This window comes from Gymnoscopelus microlampas, assembly GCF_963454915.1.
Source record: "Gymnoscopelus microlampas genome assembly, chromosome: 21".
In the NCBI taxonomy this organism is placed as follows: domain Eukaryota; kingdom Metazoa; phylum Chordata; class Actinopteri; order Myctophiformes; family Myctophidae; genus Gymnoscopelus; species Gymnoscopelus microlampas.
In genome coordinates this window covers 41,024,058-41,043,750 of record NC_139958.1, presented here as the reverse complement: position 1 = coordinate 41,043,750, position 19,693 = coordinate 41,024,058, and the positions used below count along the sequence as shown (strand labels likewise).

The window sequence follows — 19,693 nt, the reverse complement described above, 5'->3', positions numbered from 1 at the left end:
GTAGGCAATTCATAATCAAGTAAAGTAAAAGCACCTCTTAAGTACAGTACTTGGGTAAATGTACTTAGTTACTTTCCACCACTGAGCATGTGGGCAGTGAAATAACATACACAGTGATATGGGAGGGCAGTACAGTTTTTATCCTAAATGAGTTGGTGTATAGCCTACTGCCACCTATTGACGTTATGGTGAAATGCTAATATAATCGTACAGGTGAATTTTCAATGTACCAACAGTTCTAAATTGGCCCTTTGCTCGCTAACCGGAAGACTCGCCCAAGTTTTTTTTCGTGGACCAGCCGTTCTTGCATTCTTGTATTTGTTTTACTGAGGATAAGGTTAGGAATAAGGTTAGGTTTTGGCACCGTTTTACTGAAGTTACGTTTAGGAATAAGGTTAGGTTTAGGCATAGTTTACTGAGGTTACGTTTAGGAATACCAGGTGAATACCACCGGCTTTGCCCCGGGGCGACTGTGTTTTGGGGCGAGCGTTTTGGTATTCCTTTGGTGGCCTTTACCTTATTCAGTTATAAATGACAACCTTGAATGACAACCATGAAACCTTAAAAGTTTAACCTGTACTAGTTATATTTTATAATTATTGTCAATTATTGTAATTAATGTATGATCAAATACTGAAAATAAAATGAATTGCATGTAAACTTAGGTAAGCTACTCAGGTACTGTAGCCTACATCCCATTGGCTGGAGGGACAGTCACATTGTGATTGTAGGCAACAATAATGTGTTGTTGTTTTTTTTCTTTTTTTCAACCAGGTGTCTTCAATGTTTTTCAGACCAATGACTTCTTAGCTGAGAGAGAGATGAAGCAGGGACCCCCACTAAAAAATGTGCCCCCCCTCCCGACAAACCCATTTTTAAAAAAGATATTTATGGAATAAATAAATACAATACACATAAATATGTGAAAGACAATTGACTGACTTCTACTATAAAATCATACTTTTTATTTATTTATTAAACTAGAATCATTGAATCTCGTTTGTTGTATTAGGATTATTCATTATTGTTTGTTGCCAACATTAATTAGCCCCTGCTCGGAAAAAAATCCAAGAGACATAATATCTACACTAATACACTACATCACAGGCAAAAGAAAACAAGGCAAATTGTACTTTTTACTCCACTGGAATAATTTGACAGCTTTAGTCACTTTACAGATTTAGATTATTAATACAAAACATACCTCAAGCCATATTTTACACTTGGCTATTTGAACATAAAAGCTCGCAACATCAATTCATGATGTGTTGTGAGCTTGTAGAACAAGTATATTTTGATGCCAATACTTTTGTACTTTGTACATAGTCCTACAGGCCTTTTACTTGTAACAGTAGTACAATAAGAGTCAAATTGAGGTATTATTGCTCATTTTAGGCCTACTTCTACACTCAGTAAACTGGAACTGCGTTGAGTCTGTACTTTGACCTCTTTTTTCCATCTACACTAAACCTCTTCACCAATAATTGCCGATCTACAAGCTCACACAATATTGTGAGCTTGTAGATCGGCTATTGTAGGATAATGTTCCCCCCAGAAAGTAGATGCTGGGGTTCAAGTTGTTAAGTGTTCTTGCACCAGGGTAGTAAAGGGTTAACAGCTACAGCACAAGGAGGAGTTCCTCAGTGACCGTCCGAAACCTAGTGAAACGAAAGTAAACACTGACAAGTTTGGTGTCTGTAACACGCTCTCTACTAAACCTTTCAACACGACGTTTTACACAAATACTGACAACTTAAACACTGGTGAGTACAGCACATGTATACTAATAAGGGAACGTCGGTCTGGCAGTCAGTCTAATCCTGATTTTTCTCCCTCAATGTGTTGAACAATTGATCTGAACTAGCCCTGAAACATGCACTGTCATATCATGACAGTCATGGCGCTGCTTGTTCCTAGTTTTTTAACGTCTTACATCTACAACCCTTACATCTACATACACGTTCAGATTTCAAATATAAAGTAATGACCTCAAAGCCACGGATGTATCAAGTTAAAGTGCCTGGGTCTAAGTACCCGTATCTTCCGTATTGTTAAATAAAAAGCATTTTAATCCGATTGGTGGCCATTTGTTCCGAATTTTCTCCATATGCTTTCAACTACGCCCCTATCGGTTGGGAGGTGTATTGCACTCAGATCCACTATTATTAAAATAGAAAATGGCCGCCGATCAGATTAAAATGCTTTTTATTGAACAGTGCGGAAGATACGGGTACTTAGAGCCCGGCGTTTTAACTTGTAACATCCATGGCTTTGGGGTAAGCACTTTATATTTGAAATCTGAACGTTTATGTACATGTACTGATTGCGTACATTCATATAGTTCATATATTAATAACATTAATGATCGCCATTACGCTTGTGACAGACGAGTGTCACGTGAACCTTGGCTAGATCTGGACTAAAGTTGCACATGGACTTTGACCATGTGTGTGTGTGTGTGTGTGTGTGTGTGTGTGTGTGTGTGTGTGTGTGGACTAAAGTTGCACATGGACTTTGACCATTAGCCGTGTGTGTGTGTGTGTGTGTGTGTGTGTGTGTGTGTGTGTGTGTGTGTGTGTGTGTGCGTGTGTGTGTGTGTGTGTGTGCGTGTGTGCGTGTGCGTGTGTGTGTGTGTGCGTGTGTGCTAGGTAGAGATCCAGTCATAGGAACACATATGGCTGTTATGATTTGATTTGGCAAGTACGATTTGAAACTGTCAATATTAATAATCAATGTGTACCTTAATGAGGAATGTATATGACAACAGAAGAAAAACCTGATAAATGCGCACATTAGAAGTGAATTGATAGGCTAATATGCAATATGGCCAATCGAATGACATACCCCCCATGCCATGTTATATTTACATTGGAATTATGTTATGACTTAGAAAATCGACTTATATTATCCAAATAGGCTATGAGGGTGAACAAGAAACACAAACACAGCTGCAGGTGTGATCAGTATCATGTCCTCTGGAGATGTCTCGGTCTCAGTGATGGATGGAAGAGGGACAGACAGTCAGGACACGACATTTGACCCATAAGCCCCAGTGGTGGCCTACCATAAGTCTTTAAGGCTACTTTCACCATATGATATTATGTTATATTAATTGTATTAATAAAAACAATTACATATTGCTGCTCCTTATAATTTTTTGGGCTGCTGCTAAATTTCTTCTGCTGCTCCTGCATTTTTTAAATGGGAGCACCAGTGCTACCAAGTAAAAAAGTTAATTTTGATCCCTGATATACTGTGTACACAGCACATAGTCTGCACTTTAGAGTGCTCACATCCCTGGGTATGGATTAGTTATTCAATAACAGAGAATAACGGTTATATTAAAGACATGATCTTACTCTATTTTCAATTCAATTCCCCAGTCCAATCTTTGGTGAAAAAACAAGGTTCCTTGAGGTTCATAATAATTTTGTGTCAACAACATTAAAGTCTCCACCAGACCGGATGGCTGAAGAACTGTGTGTGTGTGTGTGTGTGTGTGTGTGAGCAGCTAATCTCAGGGACCGTGTGACCACTCCGTGTGATACTTGACACGCACACTCCCAGTAAGGAAGAACCTCTGCTCCAAATTAGGGCAACTTTGCATACTGTAGGCCACATCCATTTCAGTCTGACAAGACTTTTAGCGCTTTCTTCAAAACACACTTTTTGTTACTACTCCTACATATTTTCTCGAATAGTCACGCAAATCAGTAAACATAATCTCTGTGGTCGTGATCACGAGGTATCTGTCAGATATTTCAGATTATTTCCCCATTGGCTACAATTCGCTTTCAAAGTTTGCGGGAGGGGCCTGTTTTGGGCAAAATGCCAAGGAATCCAGAGGAAAAAAATATAATGTATGACCTTCCTTGGCGTACTGGGAGTGTGTGTGTAAAGTTTCACGACATTCGGACGCTGCGTTCATCATTTAGCATTTTGTGCTAAATGGGCTCCTCCCGCAAAACAGAAGTCAATCGAAATGGAATCTGAAAGATTCTAATACACCTGGATCTAGGGGTGGGCGATATGGCAAAAATATGATTTGATTTGATTTGATTTTATTCGATAATTTCTGGTACAAATTACAGTACAGTATATATATCAGGATATCACAAAAAGTCCAAGGACTTATTTCTGTTGAGGTCCCACATAAGTGATTACATCATGTTTTCTAACTATCAACACATTTGTCATTTTACCTTAACTAAAATAAAATCATTGCAACAAGCACTCAACAACATAGACATTCTTCAATAACCAATAAAATAAATAAATAAATAGAACATTACATTTATCACATCCAATACCAGTCATACAACAAACCACAAAAGACCAATGCTGACCAACAGGGTCCCTGACTCTAAATTAACTTGCCCATCAGCCAATGTTTCAACGTCTTTTTAAAACTGTTTAGTGACTGTGCAAATTTTATTTCGTGTGGGATTTTATTCCACTCCTCCGCCCCTGTGTATTGGAATGAGCTTTTTCCTACCTTGTTTTTTGATTTTGGTGGTTTAAGATCTGCTACACATATCACAATGTTTTTTTCAGCTACTGTAGAATCACCATCCATGATGTCATCACGATTCCTTTTTCATGTTGGTTTTTAGGATTAGTATTTTATTATGAATAATAATAAGACCTATGATGATGTTCACAGACAGACACATGTGACATGTAGATAGATTAGATAAAATTAAAAAAAGATTTATCATTTATTTGTTTCTATACTGCTGTTCTATCAGCTGCTGTGGATGGCCTTGTTGGAAAAAAAATTGCGAGCTAGTATTGTTACTTTAGGACTACTGCTGATGAACTATTTTGAGCAGACTCATGAAACCCTAATTTTCTTTTTTTTCTTTTTTTCTTTACCATACAAACGCATCTTGCCTCTTTCCAACGCTTACTTGCATTCTCAAATGCTGTTAGGCTGTGTGCAACAGCTGTTCTGTTGCAGTCATTATGGGGAGACCCCTTGCTTTTTCACCCGTGTTAGGTTAAACAGCAACGTCGAGTGACGTTCAACATTGTTGTTGCAAACTTTGCAAATAATCGTAGTTTGCCTCGTGTCAAGTCGTGACGCATTGTTAGCTTGTAGATCTGTTCTTTTTGGCGAATTACACCACCGTACTACAGAAGTATAAAGTAATGTATAGAACTGAAACTCATAGAATGTGCACTCGCTGTATTGCAAACTATTTGATCTCTCTGAAAAGGCAGATTGTGGAGATATTGGAATGGTTTATAATCATCATATCGCACACCACTACCTGGAGCACATAATTCAAGAGATAATGTGTACCAATTTGCATGGGTTTTGTACAGAATATGTGGGGGTAGTAGTAGCAAAACATCTTTTCTGTGAAAACACAGAATGTATAAGGCGGAAATGGGAAGGACCAGTACGTTGATCGGTCCAGCGGTGCCAGAGATTAGCTGCTCAAAGAAACTCAGACACACAGACAGACAAATGGACAGGGGTAAAAACACATTCTCTGACTCGTAGAGATAACTGCGTGAGAAGTAGCACTCAAAATAACATTTGTTTCACTTTTATTCTCAGTGTGTAGAAATGGCGTCTGCCAGCTGTCTCCTGTCTGATGAGCATTTCCTGTGTTCTATCTGTCTGGATGTGTTCACTGATCCAATCACCACTCCATGTGGACACAACTACTGCAACACCTGTATCACACATTACTGGGACACTAAGGATGTGTGTCAGTGTCCACTATGTAACAAAACCTTCTGTACAAGACAAGAATTCTCTGTTAATAAAGTCCTCTCTGAGATGGTTGATCAGTTCAGGAAGTCAAAGCAGCGGAGACAAACTTCCAACACAAACCCAGAACCTGCTGAACCAGATGAAGTCTCCTGTGACGTCTGTACTGAGACCAAACTGAAAGCCCTGAAGTCCTGCTTGGTGTGTCTGACCTCCTACTGTGAGACTCACCTGGAGCCTCATCAGAGACGCACAGGGTTAAAACGACACAAATTAATAGACCCTGTGAAGAACCTGGAAGACATTCTGTGTAAGAAACATGACAGACCTCTGGAGCTGTTCTGTAAGACTGACCTCATGTGTGTTTGTCAGTTCTGCACTGAGTCAGACCACAAGTTACATCAAATTGTATCTCTGGAAGAGGCATATGAAGGAAAGAAGGCTGAGCTGGGAAAGACAGAGGCTGAAGTTCAGCAGATGATCCAGGAGAGACATGTGAAGATTCAGGGGGTCCAACACTCAGTAGAGATCAGTAAGAAAGATGCAGACAGAGAGATAGCAGACAGTGTGCAGGTCTTCACTTCTCTGATCAGCTGTATTGAGAGAAGCCAGGCCGAGCTCATTGATGTGATTGAAGAGAAGCAGAAAACAACAGAGAAACAGGCTGAAGGCTTCATCAAGGAGCTGCAACTGGAAATCAGTGAGTTAAAGAAGAGAAGCTCTGAGCTGAAGCAGCTCTCACACACTGAAGACCACCTCCACCTCCTCCAGAACTTCACATCCATCAACACCCCTCCACCCACCAAGGACTGGACAAAGGTCAATGTCCATCAGTCTTCATATGTGGGGACTGTGAGGACAGCTGTGGCTCAGCTGGAGAAGACACTCAGTCAAGAGATGAAGAAGCTGTGCGATGATGAGCTGAGGAGGATCCAGCAATATGCAGTGGATGTAACTCTGGACCCTGATACAGCGCACCGCAAACTCATCCTTTCTGAGGATGAAACACAAGTGAGTCATGGAAACATAAAGAAGAATCTCCCAGACAACAAAGAGAGATTCTCTTCATGTGCCTGTGTCTTAGGAAAACAAAGCTTCTCCTCAGGAAGGTTTTACTATGAGGTTCAGGTTAAAGGGAAGACTGACTGGGGTTTAGGAGTGGCCAGAGAGTCCATCATCAGGAAGGGACAGATCACACCGACCCCGTACAATGGTTACTGGTCTATAGTGTTGAAGAATGGAAAAGAGTACAAGGCTCTGGCTGGCCCTCCTCTCCTCCTCCCTATAAGAGAGGAGGTCCAGAAAGTGGGAGTGTTTGTGGATTATGAGGAGGGTCTAGTCTCCTTTTATGATGTGGAGACCAGAGTTCATCTCTACTCTTTCACTGGCTGCACCTTCACTGAGAAACTCTATCCATACTTCTGTCCATATTACTCTGATCCTCTGATCATCTCTCCTGTCAATCACACAGATTAGATTAAACTAATCCTCAGCAAAGGAAAGGTTAGTTTTCATTTAAAGCATGTGTATGGATTTCATACAGGTCAGTCAACTGTCATTGCAAATCAATCCATTGAATTGTTGTCCTTATCACATGTATTACAATATATCTGTTGTCTCTTTTGTGTACAGTAGTTATTTATGATGTTATCAGAACAAACTAAATCAGCTATTGTACATGATGTTCATATGACTCTGTACTCCTTGAATTGTTTTCTCAAAGCAGACATTAACCACTTGGGGAACATTCACCAAAAATAGCAGATCTACAAGCTCACAACGGTAGATTAGTTATTTTCTGTGAAGAGATTTGGTGTAGAGGGAAAAAAGAGCACACCAAGTGCAGTGCCAACTCAGGTCTATTTTAAGTATAGAAGGTATAAGTTGTTAAGACTTGTGATTTGAGGATTTTGGGGTACAGTATGTTGAATGTATATATTGTAGTGTTCATCTTATGTGGATTTTTTTGCATGTCTGGGATTTGCTAGTGAGGAAGAGTTTGATGTTTGACTTTGAAACAATGACACATACAATATTGTTATTTGGTGGATTTACAATAAATGTTCAGTGTGCAGACAATTGTTTCTGTCTTTCATCTGTTCTTCTGTCCAGCACCTGGTATTTTATTGTTTGGATGTGCAGTACATGTTTTAGTTATTATTTATTTATTATATCGTCACTGTCGGGCAGAAACCTTGTATCTCTTGTTTGTTTGTTCATAAATGAATGCCCTACTTCATCACACAAGGGTGTCCACACTAAAGTAGTGAAAATAGCAGATCTACAAACACACAATGCCTCACAATGCACAGCAATATTGATATTGTATCAATAAATAGTACATTTTGTTTGTAAACTCTGCCATCATGCATCCCATCAGCCGGAGGGACATGAACATTGTGATTGGCTAGTCAGTAGTATAGATCCCATAAACCAGATGGACAGGCAGTTTTTGTGAGCACAACATAAGTGGGGTCCTAAAATACATATCGTCACTGTCAGGTAGAAACCGTGTATGTCCAAAAGTGTTACTTTTCAGGAGATGGGCGAAAAAGAACCTGTGTTCCAATGTAGATATTATATAGTCACAAGTTATTGTTCAATTATTTTCATTGGTGCAATATTTGTAAAACACAGACGCACTTATGCACTCTCAATTTACATTTTGTTTTCCCAAATAAAGAAAAAAGCTGATCTACAAGCTCACAATGCGTTGTGATGCCATGTGTTATGAGCTTAGTGGCTTTTTTCGCTACTTTTGTGCTACACTATTGTACAACAAAGTAGGACATTAATATACATTTTGGGTTCCGTGACTAGGGTGGGATCCTTGTTTTAACCATTCCGGTTCTTTAACGATTCCCTCTTAATGGTCTGATTCCTAAATGGATCCCTTTAAAGATTCCTATATTAAAAAGAATAATTTTGGCCTTCATTAACATTTTTAGTAAACACAAATTTAATCATACATACGGTATTGTATTGCATACATTATTGTAGTGGTTCTCAAACTGAGGTCCAGGGACCCTATGGGTTAAGATGTGTAACTGAGAGTGTACAAATGGAACCAAATTAATGTACCCTTGAAATGTAAAAGTTTGTGAACCACTGGTATTGTAATTGTATAGCAGACGTGAAGTCCACATACCAGCTCTGACAGTGTGATGAAACTGGTTCCAGAAACGGTTCCAAATGTGATGAAAGCGATTCTGATTCCACTATGTTGGATTTGGTTCCTCTGGTTCCTTATCTCAACCCTTCTATCCGTGACATGAGAATGTGAGAGAACCACTGCTCTACAAAACATTCAATCATTTAATACAACATTTGAGATACTGAGAACGTATAGACAGGTGAGCACAGCAACATTATTTATTATTCATCAACAGAGAGTAAAAGTTACATTAAATTGCATAACACGATGGTCCTCCATTTTCATATTCTTTGAATTTCCCCTGTCCAATATTTGGTATTAATGGCAGGTTTCCATGAAGTAAAAACGTTTTACAGCTGACTTTTTAACACCAAACACGCTTCAATGTTTTTCAGGCCAATTAGTCCAGGTTTTCTTCAGCATATGAACTATGACACTGATTTAATTCAGCACTTGGAATTGTAGGAGTTCAGGTATTCCATTTTATTTGACAAGGTTTCACAGATAAATATTGTGAAAATAGCCAATCTACATGCTCACAACCCAGTATGAGGAGCTGTGAGCATATAGATGGGCTATTTTCACACTTTTTGCCTCTTTCTTAGGTAATATTTGGCCAGTGTTTGACCATTTGTATAGTGTGTTGATTACTTTTGATGCAGTAACTTTAGGTCTTATTTATGTATTTTCATTTTAGAGGTATTAAAAAATGTCTTAAACGTCCTTAAATGTGCAGATGTTGCACATGAAGCAAATACAACCCTGAGGGTCCCTCGACCCACTATGAGAACCACTGTAGTATACATATAGGCTAGCTCTTTGTGTGTTTCTGGTAATATTATTATCAGGTCAGTATGTCCACAGATTATTTTTTTTACTAAAATGTCCATCACAAGCCAGCATGGTGCTGACCACTGTCCCTGTGTATTAGTACTTGGAATTTCTTTCTAACACTTGGGTTTTAAACCATCTGCCTCACACTTTGACAGACGATGGCCTTCATTGACCACCAGGGGTCCTCAGAGGTCTATCCTTAGCCCCATTTATTTCATAATAAACGTTATTGTCACATCACAGTTTACAGTTGTAAAAAGTGGATGGAAATTCATTACTAAACATGTCAAGAGACAGAATATCTACACTTCTACTCACATACATCACAGGCAAAAAAAACAACAAGGCAAATTGAACTTTTTACTCCACTGCAATCATTTGACAGCTTAAGTCACTTTACAGATTTAGATTATTAATACAAAACATGCATTAACCACTTAAGCCATATTTTACACTTGGCTATTTGAACATCTACAAGCTTGCAACATCAATTCATGATGCGTTGTGTGAGCTTGTAGAACAAGTATATTTTGATGCCAATACTTTTGTACTTTGTACATACAGGTCTTTTACTTGTAACAGTAGTAGGCCTACAGTAAGTCTTTTCAAATTGAGGTATTATTGCTCATTTTAGGCCTACTTCTACACTCAGTAAACTGGAACTGAGTTGAGTCTGTACTTTGACCTCTTTTTTCCATCTACACTAAACCTGTGTGTTCAATGATACTAATTAAGGCTCTGTTCCATTTAGTGTGGCATAGTGGTTGTCTTATTTTCAAGGACCCCCTTAACTCTGAGACTGAGAGTGTACAAATGGAACCAAATGGACCCTTACTCTCAGAGTTACAAACCCACCATAAGGGGCCATTTGGGAACCAAAATGGAGTGGTTCTAGTCTATGTTTCTAGTGAACCAACATGCACAATATCAGCACCCTGACCAGAATGGGACAGAGCCTTCATTAGTATCATTGGTTACACCTGTGAAGGAAGTAAGAAGAGGCCCAATGTCTTTCCAATATGGCTGCTGTGCATAGAGCCTATTGTGAGCTTGTAGATCGGCTATTGTAGGATAATGTTCCCCCCAGAATGTAGATGCTGGGGTTCAAGTGGTTAAGTGTTCTTCCACCAGGGTAGTAAAGGGTTAACAGCCAAAGCACAAGGAGGAGTTCCTCAGTGACGGTCCGAAACCTAGTGAAACGAAAGTAAACACTGCCAGGGTTTGGTGTCCGCAACGGGAGGCATGCGTTAATCCGACAGACCTTTTCTCCGACTATGTGGCATCCGCGTGCGGTTAGGGTTAGGGTGCGGGTTTGGTTCGGGTTTAGTATTGGAAACGTCGGAGCGCTGCGCTGTCGGACACGCTCTCTACTAAACCTTTCAACACGACGTTTTACACACTGACAACTTAAACACTGGTAAGTACAGCATATGATTTATACTAACAAGGAAACGTCGGTCTGGTAGTCAGTCTAATCCTGATTTGTCTCCCTCAATGTGTTGAACAATTGATCTGAACTAGCCCTGAAACATGACTGTCATGGCGCTGCTTATTCCTGGTTTTTGAACATTTTACATATACAACCCGTACATCTACATAAACGTTCAGATTTCAAATATAAAGTGCTTATCTCAAAGCCACGGATGTATCAAGTTAAAACGCCTGGGTCTAAGTACCCGTATCTTCTGTATTGTTCAATACAAAGCATTTTAATCCGATTGGTGGCCATTCTTTCCGAATGTTCTCCATATGCTTTCAACCACGCGCCCCTATCGGTTGGGAGGTGTATTGCACTCAGATCCACTATTATTAAAATAGAAAATGGCCGCTGATCAGATTAAAATGCTTTTTATTGAACAATACGGACGAGACGGGTACTTAGACCATGGCGTTTTAACTTGTAACATCCGTGGCCTTGGGGTAAGCACTTTATATTTGAAATCTGAACGTTTATGTACATGTACTGATTGTAAATGTAAGATTTACAAAAAACAGGAACAAGTAGCGCCATTACGCTTGTGACAGATGAGCGTCACGTGAACCATGGCTAGATAGATCTGAACTAAAGTTGCACATGGCAGTGCCAATGGTCAAAGTACACACATACTTCATGTGCCAATTTGGCACATTGTGTGTGTGTGTGTGTGTGTGTGTGTGTGTGTGTGTGTGTGTGTGTGTGTGTGTGTGTGTGTGTGTGTGTGTGTGTGTGTGTGTGTGTGTGTGTGTGTGTGTGTGTGTGTGTGTGTGTGTGTGTGTGTGTGTGTGTGTGTGTGTGTGCGCGCGCGCGCGCGAGGTAGAGATCCAGTCATATAGGAACACCTAACTGTTATGATTTGGCAAATACGATTTGAAAATGTCAATATTAATAATCAATGTGTACCCTAATGAGAAATGTATATGACAACAGAAGAAAAACCTGATCAATGCGCACATTATAAGTGAATTGATAGGCTAATATCTGCAATATGGCCAATTGAATGACATACCCTCATATTCCATGTTATATTTACATTGGAATTATTTCATGACTTAGAAATTCGACTGATATTATAGGCTATGAGGGTGAACAAGAAACACAGCTGCAGGTGTGATCAGTAGATGTCCTCTGGAGATGTCTCAGTCTCAGTGATGGATGGAAGAGGGACAGACAGTCAGGACTTGACATTTGACCCATAAGCCCCAGCGGTGGCCTACCATGCGTTTTTAAGGCTACTTTCACCATATGATATTATGTTAGATTAATTGTATCAATAAAAACAATTACATATTGCTGCTCCTTATAATTGTTTTGGCTGCTCCTAATTTTCTTCTGCTGCTCCTGCATTTTTTAAATGGGAGCACCAGTGCTACCAAGTAAAAAGGTTCATTTTGATGCCTGATATACTGTGAACACAGCACATAGTCTGCAAATACTTTGAGTGCTCACATCCCTGGGTATCGTCTAGTTATTCATTAACAGAGAATAACAGTAATATGAAAGACATGATCTTACTCTATTTTAATAATCTATTGCCCAGTCCAATCTTTGGTAAAAAAAAAACATAATAATTTTGTGTCAACAACATCAAAGTCTCCACCAGACCGGATGGCTGAAGAACTGTGTGTATATGACAGCAGCTAATCTCAGGGACCGTGTGATACTTGACACGCACACACTCCCAGTAAGGAAGAACCTCTGCTCCAAATTAGGGCAACTTTGCATGCATAGGCCACATCCATTTCAGTCTGACAAGACTTTTAGCGTTTTCTTCAAAACACTTTTTTTTTTTTTTTTTTTACTACTCCTACATATTTTCTCGAATAGTCACGCAAATCAGTAAACATAATCTCTGTGGTCGTGATCACGAGGTATCTGTCAGATATTTCAGATTATTTCCCCATTGGGTACAATTGGCTTTCAAAGTTTGCGGGAGGGACCTGTTTTGGGCAAAATGCCAAGGAATTTCAGAGGGAAAAAAATATATTGTATGACCTTCTATTCAAGAATAATATGCCAAAACGCAAAGCACCATGAGACTGATTTAAAGTGAAAATAGAAGTAAATTGAAATGGAATCTGAAAGATTCTGATACACCGCTAGAATCACTATCCATGATCTCATCACGATTCCTTTTTCATGTTGGTGAATAATAATAAGATATATTATGTTCACAGACAGACACATGTAGATAGATTAGATAAAATAAAACAAATATTTATCATTTATTTTTTTCTATACTGCTGTTCTATCAGCTGCTGTGGATGGCCTTTTGCGAGCGAGTATTGTAACTTTAGGACTACTGCTGATGAACTATTTTGAGCAGACTCATGAAACCCTGATTTTCAACGGTTTTATTTACCATACAAACGCATCTTGCCTTTTTCCAACGCTTACTTGCATTCTCAAATGCTGTTAGGCTGTGTGCAACAGCTGTTCTGTTGCAGTCATTATGGGGGGACCCCTTGCTTTTTCTTTTTTTGCAACTTATTGTTTTTATTGTTATCATCAAGAGAGACAACACAATTATGCATAGACAGCAACAACAAAAGAATAAGAAAAGTAAAGCAAAACAAAAGACATACAGTTAATAAAATAAAATAAAAATCAGGAGTAAAAGAGAAATATACAAACATCAAAGAACAGAAGAATGTACAATATGTATCCTCACACTTACACTGTAACACAGTATATAAATATCCACACACATACCGCACATTCATGCTATCAAAATACACATAATACAAATCTCTTTATAAAAAATAAAAAAAATAAATTAAATTAATCTTATCGTAACTCAATGCGTGCAAAAGGCGTCCACCTTTTGGTAAATTGCTCGTTTTGTAGCCTCACCAAATAAGTGATTCTTTCACCCCTTGCTTTTTCACCCGTGTTAGGTTAAACAGCAACGTCGAGTAACTTTCAACATTGTTGTTGCAAACTTTGCTAATAATTGTAGTTTGCCTCGTGTCCGTTTTGGAATATCCAAACCAGTTCCTTAGACTGATGTCGAATTATTTAGGGAACTCCTATGTCTGTCTGTCTATCTGTCTGTCCAGTGCTTGCTACTGCGCTGCAAAGAGCAGCTTGCTAAAAGGGGGAGGGACCGGCGGAAGCATGCATGAGCAAAAGTAACAGATCTACAAGCTAACAACGCGTCAAGTCGTGACGTGTTGTTAGCTTGTAGATCTGTTCTTTTTGGCGAATTACACCGCCGTACTACAGAAGTATAAATTAAGGTATAGAACTGCAACTCATAGAATGTGCGCTCGCTGTATTGCAATCTATACGATCTCTCTGAAAAGGCAGATTGTGGAGATATTGGAATTGTTCATGGTTTATAATCATCATATCGCACACCACTACCTGGATCACATGACTCAAGAGATAATGTGTACAAATTTGCATGGGTTTTGTACAGAATCTGTTGGGGTACTTGCAAAATATTTGTTTTGAAGAAAACAATGTATAAGGCGGAAATGGGAAGGACCAGTACGTTGATCGGTCCAGCGGTGCCAGAGATTAGCTGCTCAAAGAAACACAGACAAACAGACAGACAAATGCACAGGGGTAAAAACATACTGTAATCTCCGACCTGGCAGAGATAACTATATAGGTGTGAGAAGTAGCACCCAAAATAAAATTGGTTTCACTTTTATTCTCAGTGTGAAGAAATGGCGTCTGCCAGCTGTCTCCTGTCTGATGAGCAGTTCCTGTGTTCTATCTGTCTGGATGTGTTCACTGATCCAATCAGCACTACATGTGGACACAACTACTGCAACACCTGCATCACACATTACTGGGACACTAAGGATGTGTGTCAGTGTCCACTATGTAACAAAACCTTCTATACAAGACCAGAATTCTCTGTTAATAAAGTCCTCTCTGAGATGGTTGATCAGTTCAGGAAGTCAAAGCAGCTGAGACAAACTTCCAGCACAAACCAAGAACCTTCTGAACCAGAGGAAGTCTCCTGTGACGTCTGTACTGAGACCAAACTCCGAGCCCTGAAGTCCTGCTTGGTGTGTCTGACCTCCTACTGTGAGACTCACCTGGAGCCTCATCAGAGACTCACAGGGTTAAAACGACACAAACTAATCGACCCTGTAAAGAACCTGGAAGACATTTTGTGTAAGAAACATGACAGACCTCTGGAGCTGTTCTGTAAGACTGACCTCATGTGTGTTTGTCAGTTCTGCACTGAGTCGGACCACAAGTTACACCAAATTGTATCTCTGGAAGAGGCATATGAAGAAAAGAAGGCTGAGCTGGGAAAGACAGAGGCTGAAGTTCAGCAGATGGTCCAGGAGAGACACCAGAAGATTCAGGAGGTCCAACACTCAGTAGAGATCAGTAAGAAAGATGCAGACAGAGAGATAGCAGACAGTGTGCAGGTCTTCACTTCTCTGATCAGCTGTATTGAGAGAAGCCAGGCTGAGCTCATTGATGTGATTGAAGAGAAGCAGAAAACAACAGAGAAACAGGCTGAAGGCTTCATCAAGGAGCTGCAACAGGAAATCTCTGAGTTAAAGAAGAGAAGCTCTGAGCTGAAGCAGCTCTCACACACTGAAGACCACCTCCACCTCCTTCAGAACTACACATCCATCAACACCCCTCCACCCATCGAGGACTGGACAAAGATCAATGTCTCCCAGTCGTCATATATGGGGACTGTGAGGACAGCTGTGGCTCAGCTGGAGAACACACTTAGTCAAGAGATGAAGAAGCTGGGTGATGAGCTGAGGAGGATCCAGCGATATGCAGTGGATGTAACTCTGGACCCTGATACAGCACACTGCACTCTCATCCTGTCTGAGGATGGAAAACAAGTGAGTCATGGAAACGTAAAGAATAATCTCCCAGACAACCCAGAGAGATTCTCTCTTGCTGGCTGTGTCTTAGGAAAACAAAGCTTCTCCTCAGGAAGGTTTTACTATGAGGTCCAGGTTAAAGGGAAGACTGACTGGGATGTAGGAGTGGTCAGAGAGTCCATCAACAGGAAGGGAAAAATCACACTGAGACCCATCAATGGTTATTGGACTATATGCCTGAGGAATGGAAATAAGTACAAGGCTCTTGCTGGCCCTAGTGTCCTCCTCCCTGTAAGAGAGGAGATCCAGAAGGTTGGAGTGTTTGTGGATTATGAGGAGGGTCTGGTCTCCTTTAATGATGTGGAGGCCAGAGTTCATCTCTACTCTTTCACTGGCTGCACCTTCAGTGAGAAACTCTATCCATACTTCAGTCCATGTAATGATAACAAAGGTAAAAACTCTGCTCCTCTGATCATCTCTCCTGTCAATCACACAGGTTAGACTAATCCTCAGCTTTAAATGAAAAGGATAGTTTTCATTTAACGTGTATGTACTGTAGGCTATTGAGGGATATACACATGTTTATGTCAGTCAACTGTCATTTAGAACTAGAAGTGCTGGTATTTTTTTGTTTTACCATTGAGCTAATAGAGCCTGCCTGCTTGCTCAGGGGATAAATTGAATCTTGACCATCGGGTCAAAATTCGTGTCAGAACCTTTGTCTAGGTGAGACATGACCTTTGACACGATATAAATGTCTCAATAGAAGAGCAGGGAGACAAAATACAACCACCCCAATTGTATAAATGATATTAACATACTCTATCATACAATTACACTTATTATTCATTAAAAAAAGTTACATAGTGCCACTTTAGGTATTTAGCTTAAAATATATTCTTGTGTTTGATACTGTAGAATTGTCTAAGTTTCATTCTTGAAACAAGGACTTGATTAAAGCATTGAATGTGAGACTATCACGTTTTATCAGACCATTGAATGGGCGAGTAGGCGATATACTGACCTACCCCCGATTTTTTTACAGACCATTCATTGGGCGTAATCAGGAGCTACTGCCCCACTCGGAGGCGGAGCAGTCCCCACAACATGATTTACAATTCTGTGCCTATCGGTAAACTCCAACACCGCTGAGTAGGCTCAAGCGAACGTCACAACGTTCGGGACGGCAACTCGCTCGCTTTAGCTCGCTCGGGTGGTCCCTCGCGTGGTTCCAGTTCGCTTGAGACTGCGTGCCTCCGTCATGGTCCGAAACCAAAACCGAAACTGAACTTTTTATGTCATCTCCATCGGTAGGTCAGTATGTCTTGATAACACGGTCACCAATGAATGGTCTAATAAGTCGTGGGTAGGTCAGTATGTCGCCTACTTCGCCCATTCAATGGTCTGATAAAAAGTGATAATGTCCCATTCAATGCATTGATAGCATCCAAATGGGGTGGATTAAATGATTTATTTTACGGCATTCAGGATCAAGTCAAACTCAACATTTTTGTTCATTAATGTGCAAGATTGATATCTACCAGGAATGAAACGTCATTTTATTGTCAGTCTTACTGATACTAATTAGATTGATTATGTTATGTTATTGTCTCTTTTATGTACAGAAGTTATCTATGATGTTATCAATGATGAAGAGGGACGATGTGATTCTTTAAAATAAATCAGCTATTGTACATAATGTTCATATGACTGTATACTCCTTGAATTGTTTTCTCAATGCAGACTTTAACCACTTGAACCCTAGCATCCCTATTCTGGGGAAACCGGAAATAGCAGATCTACAAGCTCACAACGCATCGCAATGTGACATGTTGTGAGCTTGTAGATCTGCTATTTTTGGTGAAGGGATTTTGTGTAGAGGGAAAAAAGAGTGCACCAAGTACAGTTCCAACTCAGGTCTGTTTTAGGGTATATATTGTTGTAAGACTTTTGATTCAGGGGTTCTGGGGTACAGTATGTTGTCACATATGGAATTATGCTGTAATCTTTTGTATTTTGGGATTTGCTTGTGAGGAAGAGTTTGATGTTTGAAAGAATGACAATACAATATTGTTATTTGGTGGATTTACAATAAATGTTCTTGGGGAGATTATCTGTGTGCAGACTGTATTTCTATCTTTCACCTGTTCTTCTGTCCAGCACCTGGTATTTTATTATTTGGTTGTGCAGTAGTTTTATTTTATATTTATTTATTATTGTCACTGTTGGGCAGACAATTAGATTTTTCTTTTGTAAATGAATGACCTTCTTCATAATACAAGAGTGTCACACAAAAGTTGTGAAAATAGCTGATCTACAAGCTCACAGTGCCTAGCGGTGCAAGGCGTTGTGAGGTTGTAGATCTGCTATTGTCACTATTTTGACATACAAGATCTCTACCCGACGTGACAATATTTATGTTATATTATTTTGATGTACAGTAGATTTTTTTGGAAACTCTGCCATTGTGTATCTCGTCAACAGGAGGGACAGGAGCATTGTGATTGGCTAGTCAGTAGTATAGATCCCATAAGCCAGATGGACAGGCAGTTTTTGTGAGCACAAAATCCCTGTCCTAATACATATCGTCACTGTCGGGTAGAAACCTCATACGTCCAAAAGGGTTACTTTTCAGGAGATGGAAAAAAAGCCTGTGTTCCAATGTAGTTATTATTTAGTCACAAGCTGTGGTTAATACTTTTCATCGGTTAAATATTTATAAAACACAGACACACTTAACCACTCTCAACGTATTTTTTTCCCTCCCAAATAAAGAAAAAAGCTGATCTACAAGCTCACAATACGTTGTGATGTGATGCGTTATGAGCTTAGTGACTTGTTCCGCTACTTTTGTGCGACACTCTTGTACAACAAAGTAGAACATTCATATAGTAAATTGTGGGTTCCGTGACCAGGGTTTGGATCCTTCATTTTAACCATTCCGGTTCTTTGACGATTCCCTCTTAACGGTCTGTTTCCTAAACGGATCCCTTTAACGATTCATATATTAAAAGTTATATTTTGTTCTTCATTAACATTTTTTATAAACACATAATTCAATCATACATATTAGTATACTGTATTGCATACATATTATTGTAGTGGTTCTCAAAGTGAGGTCCAGGGACCCTCTGGGTTAGGGTTAGGTAGTAACTGAGAGTGTCCAAATGGACCCATGAAAATGTGAGAGAACCACTGCTCTACAAAACTGTCAATTTAATACAACATTTGCAGATAGACACAGCACAGCAGATAAGTCTTATTCATCAACAGAGAATAAAAGTTACATTAAATTGCATAACATGATGGTCCTCCATTTTCATATGCCTTCAATTTCCCCAGTCCAATCTTTGGTAATAATGACAGGTTGAGGTTTCCATGAAGTTCAAAGCGTTTAGCCTTGGGACCCAAGAGACATGTGGTGTCTCCACAGGATCCAAACGTACAAAACTTCACTCACATCCCATACAAATCAGTTTGGGAACCTCTGCTGTACAGTATGAGGGCTGCCAGGTTTTGACAAAATCTTGGAATGGGATTTGATCACTTTAACATGGCAGAATGGCCTGTCTGTGGGCACCACCGCACGCCAAAGACAGTTATTTATATTAACTTTTGTACTAGAATTAAAGATACATGACCATTTACAGCAATTTCTTCTTCTCAATCATAAAATGTTCTATCATCAAGCTGGT

At 39.6% G+C, this 19,693-nt stretch overlaps 2 protein-coding genes across 2 annotated transcripts in view; both read left to right on the top strand.

The window, feature by feature from the left end:
- LOC311038006 (uncharacterized protein) overlaps window positions 1-19,693 on the top strand; it is a gene marked incomplete at its 3' end in the record, with an annotated part of 148,681 nt that overhangs the window by 41,767 nt on the left and 87,221 nt on the right. The gene's annotated exons all lie outside the window — the stretch shown is intronic.
- LOC311037292 (uncharacterized protein) lies at window positions 1,662-16,505 on the top strand. The gene is made up of 3 exons (XM_084046414.1): window positions 1,662-1,763; window positions 5,567-7,180; window positions 14,853-16,505. The coding sequence occupies exons 2-3, from the start codon at window positions 5,576-5,578 to the stop codon at window positions 16,497-16,499; spliced, it is 3,252 nt and encodes a 1,083-aa protein (XP_083902540.1). The 5' UTR covers window positions 1,662-1,763; window positions 5,567-5,575; the 3' UTR covers window positions 16,500-16,505.

Bases quoted from the DNA above. Each gene is read 5' to 3' on its own strand.
- LOC311037292 (XM_084046414.1), top strand. From the start codon at position 5,576: ATGGCGTCTGCCAGCTGTCTCCTGTCTGATGAGCATTTCCTGTGTTCT. The intron at 7,181-14,852 runs GTCAATCACACA...TTTTATTCTCAG, and splicing joins ATCCTCTGATCATCTCTCCT to TGTGAAGAAATGGCGTCTGC.